Here is a 15449-nt window from a genome sequence, read left to right as displayed (position 1 = left end):
ATTCTTATCTGCACCTGTTATTTGTGTTTAATCAGGTTTTTTTTAATCTTGTATCATTTAATCTTTATATTGCGCCACAGCGAATGTTAGAACTATAATTAATTAGAAAGTGCTGTAATGTGTTTTTTTTTTTTTTTTTTTTTTTGCTTTTTGTTTTCTCACTCTCTATAATTGTGAGAGGTAGTATATAGCCTATGATTAATGTTCCATTTAACGCACACCTCATTGAGATTCTATAATGCTTTAAGCAAACCATTTTATTGTGCAATCTAGTGGTTTTATTCCCTAAATGGTGCGATTGGGGGAAAAATCGTTTTCAGAATTTTCAACTTGGATTGCAAATCGTTGCAAAATCCTATTATCTTGGCATTCTTTTCAACCTTAAGATACACTGTCAAATGTGCTGATTACTACACAGAAATGAGTGAGACCGACACGGCGCCACCCTTGTAACCAAGCACTGTGCCCGTGTAATTGCATGATGATGCCAAGCAGGTGACATGATCAGGCAGGCTTTGACAGCTAACTCAATGTCCCTTTTTATCCTTTTGTAACACGTATGGAGAGATTTTTAGCTGATGCACGTTTTTTGGCTTTCATTCATGAAAGGACAGCAGGTCCTAACCTTGACACACTGTAATCATCGGGTTGTGTTGTAATTTGTAAAGGAACATGGCTTCACAGGTAAGGAAGATGGTTTGTGAAGAGACCAGGCATGCGGAAGTATCGGGTTACTGGGCAGAAAGGTACAGCAAACCTACAGACTCTTGAAAAGGTAGAAAAATACATAATGCGTACAAGGCCTAAACCTATAAAATGTGCTTATATGTGTGTCTTTTTAAAGAACCAGTATGCACACGTGAAGCACTTTCGTATCCTATTTTAAATCCCATTTATCTATTAGAAATCGGCACTTTTATAAATGGGGAAACACCTCCCTGGCTGTCAATCGGACAGTCAGGGAGGTTTGCTCCTTTCTCACATGCATTTTTCTTTTTTTTTCTTTTTTTTTTTTTTAAATTTTTAAATTTTTTTTTTATATCCCCCTTCTCATTTTTAGAGTGGAGTGTCCCTTTAAGGCGGTATGATCTCTGATAACCATTTGATCCTAGGCAGATGCCCATATTGATGTCTTATTGGCTATTCTACTCTACTTGCCGTTGTTTATATGGTCCATACAGCTAGAGGAAGCTTACCATTATATGCAGAGGTCTTTAATTCCGTGTAGGAATGATGTGTCTGCATGTTGTTTATTGTTTTTAAGGACTGCCTATGCTATAGAACTCTAGTCTCCAAACTTTTGAATGGAACCCAGTTTAGGAAAAACAAATAAATTAAGAGCAGCGTCTCCAGTGCTAAAACAGAAAAGCTATTTTGTTTTATTTTGCGAAGAATATAGAATGTCCCTAATTTTCATGACCTATCAAGTCAGTCACTCAACCTTGGCGGAATCCTATGGTCCCATGGAGACCTCCTCAGTGAAGCGGTCCCATCTACCCAGAAAAGGTTAGCGGATCCTGTACTCCGAAAGCTGTATTAATGGTATCCCCTTGTTGATGGCCTCCTACCATCCAACCTGACATGCCCTCTTTAATTTAACGGTTTTGGAGAGTTTGTCTGGATCTCTAAAAGTGAAAATGATGACTTTTCAGAATGATAATGACAAGTTACGTTTATGATCATCAAAGATGGCATTTCTGGGATTCTTCCTAAATATGTGTATGAAAACCATTTTAAATATAGAATATCAGGGGGCGGAACTAGCGGCGCAACGAAGAGGTCGCCATTCCCAGCAGCTCCGAGACTTCGGAGCCAAAAAGAGCGACAAATGCAAAAAACCGAAGCCCATCCGCTGATAAGAACAACGGGTACTTATCCCCGACACCCGACGGAACCGGCAGATGCCTTTTATGCAAAAATCAGGCACGAAACACCGCGTCAAGGGATCTGGGGCCTACCGCACACGCGACCAGATCCTAACAAGGGAGCTAACTTTGTGGCTCGGAGCGAGCCCATGCTGCACCGAGGCGGACTTTTATACCTCAGAAGAAATGGGATGGAGATCCCACAAAACAGCTCCGGGCACCTCTATACCGCATAAGGACATAGGCAGCATGCTACAGACACCTCCACCGACGCGGACCCGAAACGCCATGACAGTCTCACCCAAGTGGTCTGAAGATGGCGACTCCATGCACAATATGGCTGCAGCTGACATAGACAGCACACGCACACAGACTGCCGAGGACTCAATCCCGGCTTCCTAGAAGGACATCCAGACAATGCTGATCGGCCTCCAAACAAACTTACAACTAATGTGGCAGGCGGATTTGAAAGGGCTAGCAGCGGAGGTACAAGCAGTATCGCCCCGCACACAGGCTGCGGAACAAGAGGTGAGAGACCTGCGCCACGACCTCACCTCCCTAAAAGACACAGTCACCCAAATACAAGCTAATATTAACAGGCAAGTCAATGTCCTAGACGACAGGGGCAGGAGAAAGAATATTAAAATAAGAGGAGTATCTGAAGCGGTGCCATTGGAGGAACTACCCCACTTTATAAGGCGCCTGGTGGCCTCTCTCCTTCACAATAAGCAGGCGAAACAGTTTACTTTTGACGGCGTAAACCGCATTGCCAAACCGCAACAAGCACCACAGGCAGCCCCACGTGACATTCTACTAAGATGCCAATCGTTAACAGACAAAATAGCCCTAATGGCAGCTATTAAAGAGAAACCATCACACGACTTTGAAACACACCAAGTCACCTTCTTCCAGGATCTGAGCAGAGACACCCTACTTTGGCGCAAGAGCATGCAATCAATCACGTCCGCACTGCAAACAGCAGGTCTCCCGTACAGATGGGCAACCCCCAGAACGCTATGGGTGACTAAGGGTGAACACCATTACAAGCTCACTAACCCGGGCGAAGGTCCTGCCCTGCTGACCACACTGGGACTGTCACCATCCGTTGAGCAGCCTGGACCCACGACTCTAAGTCGGCAGTGACTACACGCTGTGAACCACGCTAATATCTTGTTCCTTCTATGTTTATTGTTCTACTGCTTCACCAAGTTACCCTTAACACTCCCGACTTAAACCTAACCTTGTGGGTCAGACGCGGCCAGAAGGCCCCGTAGAGAAAAGGCAGAGACCCCGCATCCGGAAAGCGCCTTCCCCCCCCCCGTAATGCCCAGGGTTTATAGGGCACAGTAAAAGCGCGGAGCACCCACTTAAGCCAACAAAATAGTCTAGGGGCGCAGTAAAGCCCTCATAAGAAACCAAATCAGGCTCAGATAGCCAGGCTCCGCACCTTAACTCGCCTACACATAGACCAACCATAGAAACCCAACCCTCACACTACCACCACACCTAACTTAATTCATGCCACGCAAAGGGATGGGGAAACTGCAAGCCTATACCCTGTGCCGATGTCAAACCAGCGCCCAAGGATCCCACGGGGCAATGTGAATCTTAAATACTACCCTCACCACAGGCATAGTGAACACCCCCGATATGACCAACCAGACCATTATATAAAAATGTGCAGAACACGCCTCAGCCCAACTTACACGAAAAATGCAATGTTATTGTAAACCACGCTTATGCTGTTGTGGCATTTTCACAAATGTTTGTATCATTATAGATGCACCAAAAATAAAGAATTTAAAAAAAAAAAATATATATATATATATATATATATATATATATATATATATATATAATATCAAACGGTACAACAATCGTGTGATGAAAATCCGATACCTACTAAAAATATACATCCTGTACGCTCTCAATGGCTAGAGTTCTATACTTTGTTTAATCGTCCATAAATGGTCTGTATCCTAGTTTAACAGGGCTACTCTCTAAAGCGAAAACTGTTGGGAATTCAAAGTGAATTTGAATGGAAGCCCAAAATAGCTGAATGTGAAAAATTATCCGTGCCAGCTATGCTCCCAGTTCAACTACTTTGGCCTTAAATTTGGAACTTACTCTGGATTCCTCAAAAATTACAATCAAAAGTATTTACCAATATGTAGCAGGTGAAAATAATTATAGACTTGAGAAAAGAAATATATTTGTACAACCACATGGGATTGTGTTATTTAAACCCTGGGCCCTTTAGGTACCAGTACTGCCTGGTATATTGCATCCGGCCAGAAGACTTCCTGCTTCCTTGTGATAGAGAGCCATGTCCTGCTTTACGTCTAGTGAATCTTGTTTGTTTTAGGCTGTTTGTTCAGCTGTTAATTTTAGGTTCCATGTAAACACGCCACAGGTGGAATGCAAACGTATATCTTTTAAGCATTTCATTGTAAACCATGTCTGCGGAGTGCATTATTGAAAAAGAAATCATCTCATGTATAATATGCACTGATCAGCCACAAAATGAAAACCACTGACAGGTGAAGTGAATCAGCATATTTTTGAGATTCCGTTTACACATGGTGGGATCTTTGACCATGCACCAGATCTCCGGTAAACACATGGTATTCACTTCTGATCAAACAGGACTTAAAGATGACTTCTATGACTGAGCAAAAATAAGCATAAATGAGCTCTAAAATAAACTATTAATGTACTAATAATAATAATTATTATTATTATTATTATTATTATTATTATTGTATTATTTATATAGCGCCAACAAATTCCGTAGCGCTGTACAATGGGATAATACACAAGTATTACAATAACATTTTGTTTTCAATAATTTTTTTTACTTTTTTTATTTTTTTAGCACAATTTTGTATATTTTTAATATTATGCTTGAACTGTTTTGTTTAAAAAAAACTGGTATGTTTAAAAAAAAAAAAAAAAAAAAGTAATAAGTTAATAACTCCATTGTTGGCTTGTGCTTAGAAAGACAAATAACGCAACGGTGGAGGACAGTCACGGAATCGATGCAGTTTTCCAGCATGCATTTTTAATAGACTTCCTGCATTAAAGGGACAGTTTAGTCACCAGAGAGATGCTCGTGTTCTGATTAAACAAAGTGAAATTTGCAGTGTAATGTATTCATGTCTAGGCTTTGGCAGCCCAGGGCTTATGAGAACATTTATTTAATCTGGGATTGGTTGTGTGGGACGCTAAAGAAAATGCAAACATTGCAGTGTTAGAAGCGTTCTCTCCTTATCAACCACATGTATCCGGCCTGCTCATAGTGCTAACATTTTGAGTCACCCTTCACCCCACCCCGGGTCTACATTAGAGGTATAAGAGCATTAGTGAAAAGATTTAGCTGGACCCTATCCAAAACAAGCTGTAGATGTTACACAATGCGTGTTTTCCAAAGTTTTGTTTGCTTAATAGCAAATCAGGTAACATTATAGTAAATCTGTGTTATCCTTTGTAAAAGATTCCTTTTCAAACCTTTGGAGTATATTAGCATCACCCTTGAGCCCTTTGTAGTCCAGAAGACAGTGGGGATGGATAACACTCTTGTCACAGTTGTGTGGTGGGGTAATTTTTTCACCGGTTGTCACAGTAGCAATATTTATGAAGGTATATTGGGTGAATGTGCCAATTTATCCAATCTGGTATGGCGATCAGATTTTATTGGTCTTTCAAGATTGGTGGGAGTGTTCTCTCAAGACGTATGACTCTATTGTAGTAATGTAAGAATTTCCAACTGTGACCTTCTAAATCAAGGTCAGTCATGGAGAACTTATGGTACAAGTGCCACCATTGGTTCAGAGGTGGCAGTCGGGCCTCCTGGGCTACTGGGCAATTTATTGTGGCACTGAGTAAATGTGGGAGGTTTTTGTAATTCTTCACCCCATGACCACATCGTATATTGTCCAAATTCAGCCAGTATGGACATCAATATATGTTAAGAATTTTAACTGAAGCAATTGTGGACAGGAATCTTAACTTATTTGGTGGTTAGAGCAGAGCATGTGAGCAGGGCATGGGATACAGATCGTAAAAAGAATGGAAATGAAAATTGAGAGGAAGCAGAAGAGGTCAAATGGATGGGGGCTGAGCTCTTGCATAAAATGAAGCACAGATCGAGAACCGGACAGGTAAATGGGGAGGAATCCGTATGGAGATAGGTGGTCTTCATGTGGAAGGGATAGGAAGCGGATTGGAGTGACAAACGATAAAAAAGAGAAACGAAAACAAGTCGAGTGAATAATCTACAGAAAACTATTGAAGAAAAACAAAATAAAAATGGTGGATTGGACCTTTTTAAATCTATTCCTTGTCTTCTATAGAAGATTACAGCTGGACTCAAAATGTTGTTCATGAATGTTCCAGGTGATGGTTAAACTTTTTTTTTTTTTTTTTTTTTATAGTTGTGCTTTTTTATGTGGCTTTTATTTTTTCATTTTGGTTGTTGTACTTTTTGTGAATGAGGCCCATTTGTTTGGTTGGTTGAGCATAAAACGAATGCCATAAACCGGCTGGCTAGAATTACCTTGGCTCAGAAGATAACCCGCCAGCTGTTTTGTGTAACAATTGGATAAATCAAGGTCAAGTTGTGACTTCCTTTCTTGGTCGACATGTGACTTCTCGGCGTCTGGTGCTTTTTGCATGCCTGTGTGTGCCCTGATGCATTGCTAAAATCACTCAACCTTGAAACATTCCTGTCTGTATCGAAGCCCTCTGGAAATCTGGATTCTACATTCATTTACTGATCTGTCTCTAATACGATGCTGCTATCTATTATATGTTCAGTACTTGTGTATGCATAGACCTTAACCTGCACTTAATGTAGATAATTTTTTTAAAATGTTATTTATTCTAGAGGACAGCATTACCAGACATCAATCTTGTTTGCTCGGGTATACATCCATATAGCACTTTGGAGATACGATATTTGGTCAGATCACTGATCAGTCTAAATCCGAAAGAATTGCAATTCTCCCAAAACCGAACGCACGAGCCTAATGTCAATTGCTTCTTTAATATACATTTTAAAGCAAATGGTTAACACAAGTTAGTCTTTTTTAAAATAATTAATTTTCTTATTAATTTAATTGTGTACTTTCCAGAGAAGTGACCATTCCCCTTTAAAGTTGTAATTTTACTACTTTTTTCCCCAAAGATTATTTGAATCTGTAATTTCCATTTTTTTTTCTCTCCTTAGGGACTGCTCCAAGTGCCCCTCTTTCATCGATCACAGAAACTCAGGTATGTCCCAGTGGCATTGCTAGATGGAAAACATTTTTTGAAATGTGAGTCTCTCCAGGACAGTAGAATTCTTAATCGTTATTTAAGATGTTTAGGATCTATACTATAAAATTTGTTGTTGACTTTAAAACCCTATAAAACTTGTGCTACGTTGATTGATTGCTCATTTGAAGCTGTAACGCGTATATTGATAGACTTGGATTCCATGATCACAGAAATGTTTGCTTGAAAACCATTTGAGTCTGGTAGAAAAATCTACAAATCTACAATATTGCCTCTCCGTACATTTTTATATCCAGATCCCTCTTCTAAAAAGTCATCATTCCCATCGATGGACAAACACAACTGCGTACTCCCCTAAAGATCAATTATTCAGATATAATGCTTTGGGCCATTTTATATACAACGTTTAAGCAACTATGTTTCAATTTTACTACACAACTTACTGTGTATAATGCCTGCACCTTGTCAGGGTACCTGAAGTCTCTACCTCCGAGAGAGGTAGAGACTTAGACGTTCATCCGTCCGGACGCCATGTTTCCTCTGTTCCTCGCGGTCGACCCGGTCACACAAACGCCGGCCGCGAGGGAGTCTCTTCCTTTTGTAGCATGGTCCCCGGAGGCCGACGTCATCACGCCAATCCGGAACGACCTGTCACTCAGTCCGAGACAGACTAATCAGGTTTCGTCGGAGGCGTGTCTATCCTCTCTAGCCAGGGTATTTAAACATACTTCGCCCTGTTGCTCATTGCCCTGTCGTGGTTCTAGCCTGTCTAGTCACACAGTGCTCTGGTGTTTCTCAGTTATCCTTTTGGTTTCGACCCGGCTTGTTTCCTTACTCTGTTTACCTCCGTTATCCTTGACCCGGCTTGTTCCTCGCTTACCTGTCTTCTCGTTCCCTCGACCTCGGCTTGTCTCTGACCATTCTCTATACTCTCTGTACGTTAGCCCGGCCATTCTAAGGACCGGTATACGTACCCTGTACCTGTTTGTACTTTGCGTGTTGGATCCCTGTCCCGATCCTGACATTACGACAGGGCCAATGGATCCTGCAGGTACAAACAGTCAGGTTGGTTCCTCTGATTCCAGGTTTGACGCCATGGAACACAGAATGGACCAAATGGCCTTAGCACTACAGGCATTGTTGTCTCGTGCTAATAATCCTCCAGAGGAGACGCGTCCTACTCCTATTTCCTCTGTAGGTTCAGGCCTAGAGGTAGCTACTGTAGGTGCCTCTTCCCGTGTTACTCCACCTGTACGTTATGGTGGGTCACCTGAGAAGTGTCGTGGTTTTTTAAACCAGATCAGCATTCACTTTGAATTGCAACCTCGCTCCTATCCTACCGATAGGGCAAAGGTTGGGTTTATTATCACCTTACTCATTGAGAAAGCTCTGAGATGGGCTAACCCATTATGGGAGAACGATAACCCGTTGGTATACAATTATACTGCCTTTGTAGCTGCTTTTAGAAGAACTTTTGACCCCCCTGGTAGAAAGGTCAATGCAGCCAGATTACTGTTGCGCCTGAGACAGGAGAACCGAACATTAGTGGATTATGCACTAGAGTTCAGGTCTCTGGCGTCAGAAGTTAAGTGGAATGAACAGGCTTATATGGATGTATTCCTGAACGGGTTATCAGATGTTATCCTTGACGAAATTGCTACTAGGGAGCTACCAGAGAATTTAGAGGACTTAATTTCGTTCATTTCTCGTATTGATGAACGTATAAGAGAAAGACAGAACACTCGAGAGAGGAACCTAAGACCTGCCTTTAAATTAGCACCTGCATTTCTAAGTCCTGAGTCCAATACCTCACTAATTCCTGAACCTATGCAGATAGGCAATACTCATCTCTCAGAAGAGGAGAGACTGTACAGGAGAAGGGAGGGATTGTGTATGTATTGTGGAGTCAGAGGTCATTTACGCCTGAATTGTCCTGTTCGCTCGGGAAACGCCCGCACCTAAGTTTCTCTAGAGGACAGGCCTTGGGTGTTTCTATTTTGTCCTCTACGCATAATTACAAAAATCACAGGCTTTTACTACCAGTTTCTTTAACATGGAAGAAGGAAGTACTTAAGACCGTGGCATTGATAGATTCCGGCGCTGCTGAGAATTTTATCGATCAAGCCTTTGCCACTAAGCACACTATTCCTTCCCAGTTAAGAGAGACCCCCTTGGCCGTTGAGGCCATTGATGGTAGACCACTACTCGAGCCTGTTATTACTCGTGAGACTATATCCATGAGCCTGTCTGTTGGTATCTTACACGAGGAGAGTATATCTCTTATGCTTATTTCGTCCCCTTCCGTTCCCATAGTCCTGGGGTATCCATGGTTAAAGAGACATAACCCTACTATCGATTGGGAGTTAGGGGAGATACTCTCGTGGGGTCAGGGTTGTCAGGAGAGGTGTTTACAGAAGGTATCCCCTTTGGCTGTAATTTACACACCTGACACTACTACCCAGCCTAAAGAGAGACAGATACCTCCTTTGTACATGGACTTAAAGGCAGTATTCGATAAAAAGAACGCTGATACTCTACCTCCACACAGGTCCTTTGATTGTAAAATTAACCTATTACCTGGTACCATGCCTCCTAGGGGCAATGTATACCCTCTATCCACTAAAGAGAATGCTGTTTTAGAGGAGTATATTCAGGAGAATTTAGACAAGGGATTTATCAGGAGATCCTCATCTCCTGCCGGGGCTGGGTTCTTTTTTGTTAAGAAGAAGGATGGGTCACTCAGACCTTGTATCGATTATCGAGGGTTGAATAAAATAACCATCAGGAATGCCTATCCTATCCCCTTGATTACAGAACTCTTTGATCGGTTAAAGGGCTCTAAGATTTTCACCAAGTTGGACCTCAGAGGGGCGTACAACTTGGTGAGAATTCAGCAAGGCCATGAGTGGAAGACAGCGTTTAATACCCGCTATGGTCATTATGAGTATACGGTCATGCCTTTTGGTCTCTGTAACGCACCTGCAGTTTTCCAAGATTTGATTAACGAAGTTCTTAGGGAATTTCAACATGATTGTGTTATTGTCTACCTGGATGACATACTCATACACTCTAAAGAGATTGAGACCCACCATCGACAAGTCAGACAGGTATTACACAAACTTTTACAACATGGTTTGTACTGTAAACTTGAGAAATGCAGTTTTGACCAGACCCAGATAGACTTTCTTGGATACGTGATTTCTGGGGAGGGCTTTAAGATGGATCCTGACAAACTCCAGTCTATTTTAGATTGGCCATTGCCTCAGGGACTCAAAGCTATTCAGAGATTTATTGGCTTCTCTAATTATTATAGACGCTTCATTAAGGGCTACTCGTCTATTATTGCGCCCATCACCAATATGACCAAACAAGGGGCGGATACTAAGACATGGTCTACTGATGCTCTAGCTGCTTTCAAGAGCCTCAAAGAACTTTTTGCTTCTGCTCCAATTCTAGTCCATCCGGATACGACCTTACCGTTCCTGCTCGAGGTCGATGCCTCTGAGACAGGAGTAGGGGCGGTTCTGTCACAAAGATTGGGGGTAGATAAACCATTGCACCCATGTGGTTTTTTTTCTAAGAAACTTTCGGGCCCTGAGAGCAGATATGACATCGGCGACAGAGAACTCTTAGCAGTCATTAAAGCCTTAAAGGAATGGAGACATTTATTAGAGGGAACCTTACACCCTATTACTATCCTGACGGACCACAAGAACTTGTCCTACATTGGGGAGGCTAAGCGCCTGTCCTCTAGGCAGGCTCGTTGGTCCTTATTCCTGACTCACTTCAACTATGTGCTGACTTATAGACCTGGTTCAAAAAATTCTAAAGCCGATGCCTTATCTCGCCAGTATGAACCTTCTACTGTACCTGAGCCGATCCTTTCCTCTATAGTTCCGAAATGCAATATTGTTGCTAATACGAATCTCAGGATTCATTCTCCGTTACTGGCCGAGATCGTTAAGCTACAACATTTAGCACCTAGACAGACTCCTGTGGGTCGACATTTCGTTCCTCCTGCTCTTCAACTGGAACTGTTGCAGTGTTTCCATAACAGCAAGATGGCGGGACATCCTGGTATTCGCAAGACTTTTGCGTTGATCTCTAAGGACTTCTGGTGGCCTGCTTTACGTAGGGATACTAAAGATTTCATCGCTGCATGTGAGGTTTGTACTAAGACCAAACAACCTCATACGCTTCCTTGTGGATTCCTGCACCCCTTAGAAGTTCCAGAGAAGCCGTGGTCCTGCTTGGCCATGGACTTTATTGTCGATCTACCTATCTCTAAAAAACAGACTGTTATCCTCACCGTGGTTGACAGATTCACTAAGATGGCACACTTCATTCCTCTGCCTAAACTTCCATCTTCTCCCGAATTGGCCGAGATATTCGCTAGGGAGATTTTTCGCCTACATGGGATACCCTCTCAAATTGTGTCTGACAGAGGTTCCCAATTTATTTCCCGTTTTTGGAGGTCCTTCTGTTCGCAACTTGGTATTAAATTGAACTTTTCTTCTGCCTATCACCCTCAGTCTAATGGAGCTGCTGAACGTACCAACCAGAAAATTGAACAATATTTGCGATGTTTTGTTTCCGAACACCAGGATGATTGGGTCGGTTTGATTCCTTGGGCAGAGTTTGCACACAACAATCTCGTTTGCGATTCTACTCATTCAAGCCCCTTCTTCATGAATTATGGCTTTCACCCGTCTATTCTTCCTTCGGCTTCTCCTTCCCAGGGGGTGCCGTCGGTTGATGTTCATGTTGCTAATTTGAGGAAGTTGTGGGATCAAACTCGGCAAATCCTTACGCACAATTCTATGCTGGTTAAGAAACATGCTGATAAACGTAGAAGGGCGGCTCCGCTCTTTGTTCCGGGTGATAGGGTATGGTTGAGCACGAGGAACATCCGTTTAAAGGTGCCCTCCATGAAGTTCGCTCCCCGTTATATTGGACCTTACAGGGTGTTGTCTCGTATCAATCCAGTTGCGTATCGTCTAGCTCTTCCTGATACCTTACGCATCCCTAACTCGTTTCATGTGTCGTTGCTGAAACCTCTTATTTGTAACAGGTTCTCCTCCACAACAGCCCCTCCTTGTCCTGTTCAGGTGGAGGGTCAGGAGGAGTATGAGGTTAACTCTATTATTGATTCTCGTATCTCCCGGGGGAAAGTACAATATCTGGTCGATTGGAAGGGATACGGTCCTGAGGAGAGGAGTTGGGTACCTCAGGAGGATGTTCATGCTCCTCGTCTCCGCAGGGCGTATCACTCTCGCTTTCCATCTCGTCCCGGTTCTTTCCGCCCGGTGGGCGTATCTGAGGGGGGGGGTACTGTCAGGGTACCTGAAGTCTCTACCTCCGAGAGAGGTAGAGACTTAGACGTTCATCCGTCCGGACGCCATGTTTCCTCTGTTCCTCGCGGTCGACCCGGTCACACAAACGCCGGCCGCGAGGGAGTCTCTTCCTTTTGTAGCATGGTCCCCGGAGGCCGACGTCATCACGCCAATCCGGAACGACCTGTCACTCAGTCCGAGACAGACTAATCAGGTTTCGTCGGAGGCGTGTCTATCCTCTCTAGCCAGGGTATTTAAACATACTTCGCCCTGTTGCTCATTGCCCTGTCGTGGTTCTAGCCTGTCTAGTCACACAGTGCTCTGGTGTTTCTCAGTTATCCTTTTGGTTTCGACCCGGCTTGTTTCCTTACTCTGTTTACCTCCGTTATCCTTGACCCGGCTTGTTCCTCGCTTACCTGTCTTCTCGTTCCCTCGACCTCGGCTTGTCTCTGACCATTCTCTATACTCTCTGTACGTTAGCCCGGCCATTCTAAGGACCGGTATACGTACCCTGTACCTGTTTGTACTTTGCGTGTTGGATCCCTGTCCCGATCCTGACACACCTAATGCATGCTTAAAACACACAAACTGTCTTTTTTAGCAGAACATGAGTGAACAAATAGAAAATGGTGACCTCCGAGCCTCCATTTAAAATGCAGAGATCTATTCATTAAATTATAATGAAATGACAAACTCATTTAGGTAAAAATAACACAAAATTAAAGGACCACTATAGGGCCAGGAAAACAAACTAGTTTTCATGGCACTATAGGGTCTTTAGGTCCCCCACTCCCACCGGAGGGGGAGGAAGGGGTTAAACACGTACCTTTCTCCAGCGCTGGGTTCCCTCGGTGCTGGGGAAATCTCCTCCCTCTTCCGACGTCAGCGTTGAATGCGCATGTGCGGCAAGAGCCGCGCACGCATTCAATCAGTCCCTAGGGAAGCATTATTCAATGCTTTCCTATGGACAGCAGCGTCTTCTCACTGTGATTTTCAACGAGACAGCCACTAGAGGCTGGATTAACCCTCAGTGAAACATAGCAGTTTCTCTAAAACTGCTATGTTTTATAGCTGCAGGGTTAACCCTAGATGGACCTGGCACCCAGACCACTTCATTGAGCTGAAGTGGTCTGGGTGCCTATAGTGGTCCTCTAATGGCTTTGAAATGAACATGCTGCAAAAGTACTGTTTGAAACCATAGTAGCTCTACACTGTGCTAGGCCCAGTTTGCACAAAGCACAGATAAAAGGTACCCCAGTTGATCTGGTCGACCATATTACTGGACCACCAGTGGATCTAGGTCCAAAGCTTACATTTTAAGTGATCACTTTTATACATTTTTGGTTTGTTTGTGCCTTTTTAATTTAAATTTTTTTACTCTTCATTTTTATTTTATTTTTTTTGGGATAAATGACTCTCTCTCTTCTACTCTGCAGATGGTTCAATGTCTGGGATTTGCCATATACCGTGCCTTGGACTGGGGCCTGGATGACAGTGAAGAGCGGACACTCAGTCCTCAGCTGGAGCAGCTCATTGACCTAATGGCCAACAGTGACTCTGAAGGGACCCTTACAGATGAAGGGTATGAAGATCCAGAAGATGAGGATGAAGAGGGTCCTCCTCGGGTGGTCCGCAGTTTCCCAGCGGTGCTACGTCTCTGTGCATCTCGCCTTCCAGAGCCCCATGAGGCACAGTCCCACTACCAGGCAGTGTGTAGAGCATTATTTGCAGAAACTGTAGAACTCAGAGCTTTCCTGAAGAAGATACGAGATGCCAAAGAGGTGAGAAGTCCGTTTGGCTATTCTTATTTAGGTGGATAAACTATTGAGTTCCTTGCGTAACCTCTGGGTTCTGGACTTCCAGGTATTAAAGAAGCTAAAGGTGGAAGAGTCTGAACCAGATGGACTGGTGAGCCTGCAGAACACTGACTGGGTGAGTAGATATAACGGCAGGGGATATTTAATTCTCCAAAGTATTCTTAAAAACAGTTGTATATCCCATGGTTAGCGTAGAACCATATTGGAGGTGGTCAACACAAGATGAGTTAACTCCTCAGCATCACTGGCTTAGTCTGCCAGCTTTGGAGAGGCAGATATTGAAGTTTTTCTCTAAAAACAGAAAATCTAATTTTGAACACTGGCCTCAAAGACTGAGCTAGTCTTCCTGTCTAAGGAAAATCTCTTGTTTTTAATATACTGGGGGATTACCTAGTTTGTGTATCTCGTGATGCCTCAAACACGTTATTCACTAAGGTGAGAATTTCCAGGAATTCAAAGTGAGATCAAAGTTAATTTAATCATTTACACCAAAATAGACGAATTAGAACAATTCTCTAACTCGTTCTTCTCACTTTGGTGAATAACCCTGATTTGTAAGAATTTTTAAAGAAATTAATTCTGAAGAAATTAACATTTTATTTAATACCATTTCCACTTTCTGCTCTGCATGGGATTGGCTTTGTACTTGAAATGTAAGCGTACGCAGAACCGGTCTTGCCGTGTTATTACATTCTGTTCTGTGGGCTCCCCATCTTTCCTTCGCAGGCACGTCTGTGGGTGCAGCTGATGAGAGATCTGCGTCATGGGGTCCAGTTAAAGAAAGTTCAGGAAAACACGTTTAACTCTTTGCCGACCGAATATCAGCTCACACCCTTTGAGATGCTCATGCAGGACATCCGAGCCAGAAATTACAAACTGCGCAAAGTCATGGTGAGTTAAATGAAGCTGGCATGGTATTGGAGGGAATTTAGCGGGCACCATAGTTTGTGCCAGCCTTACACGTTGAAATCGTTTTTTTTTCTTAACGAAAATGTGTTCATGTGCCCCAAGGGATATTTTCAGTACACAGCCGCTCCAGTGTTCATAAGGGTTATTGGTTATTTCTACTCCAGACTCTAAGGCAGACCTGTACAACCTGCAACTAACAGATGTTTTGAACTATAACTCCCATGATCCCCTGGCTATCAGCCATAAATCCC

General features: G+C 43.1%; 1 protein-coding gene across 2 annotated transcripts in view; it reads left to right on the top strand.

The window, feature by feature from the left end:
* The window catches only part of SPIRE2 (spire type actin nucleation factor 2), a 33059-nt gene that overhangs the window by 8711 nt on the left and 8899 nt on the right, over window positions 1–15449 (top strand). For both annotated transcript variants that reach the window (XM_063438704.1, XM_063438705.1), the window contains exons 2-5: window positions 7093–7136; window positions 13909–14253; window positions 14336–14404; window positions 15016–15180. In XM_063438704.1, the coding sequence (XP_063294774.1) occupies window positions 7093–7136; window positions 13909–14253; window positions 14336–14404; window positions 15016–15180 (623 nt within the window). The remainder of the gene's footprint in view (window positions 1–7092; window positions 7137–13908; window positions 14254–14335; window positions 14405–15015; window positions 15181–15449) is intronic.

The sequence above is a fragment of the Pelobates fuscus genome, chromosome 12 (genome assembly GCF_036172605.1).
Source record: "Pelobates fuscus isolate aPelFus1 chromosome 12, aPelFus1.pri, whole genome shotgun sequence".
NCBI lineage: Eukaryota > Metazoa > Chordata > Amphibia > Anura > Pelobatidae > Pelobates > Pelobates fuscus.
Note: the sequence above shows the minus strand (reverse complement) of the source record. Positions and strands in the feature narration are given on the sequence as shown.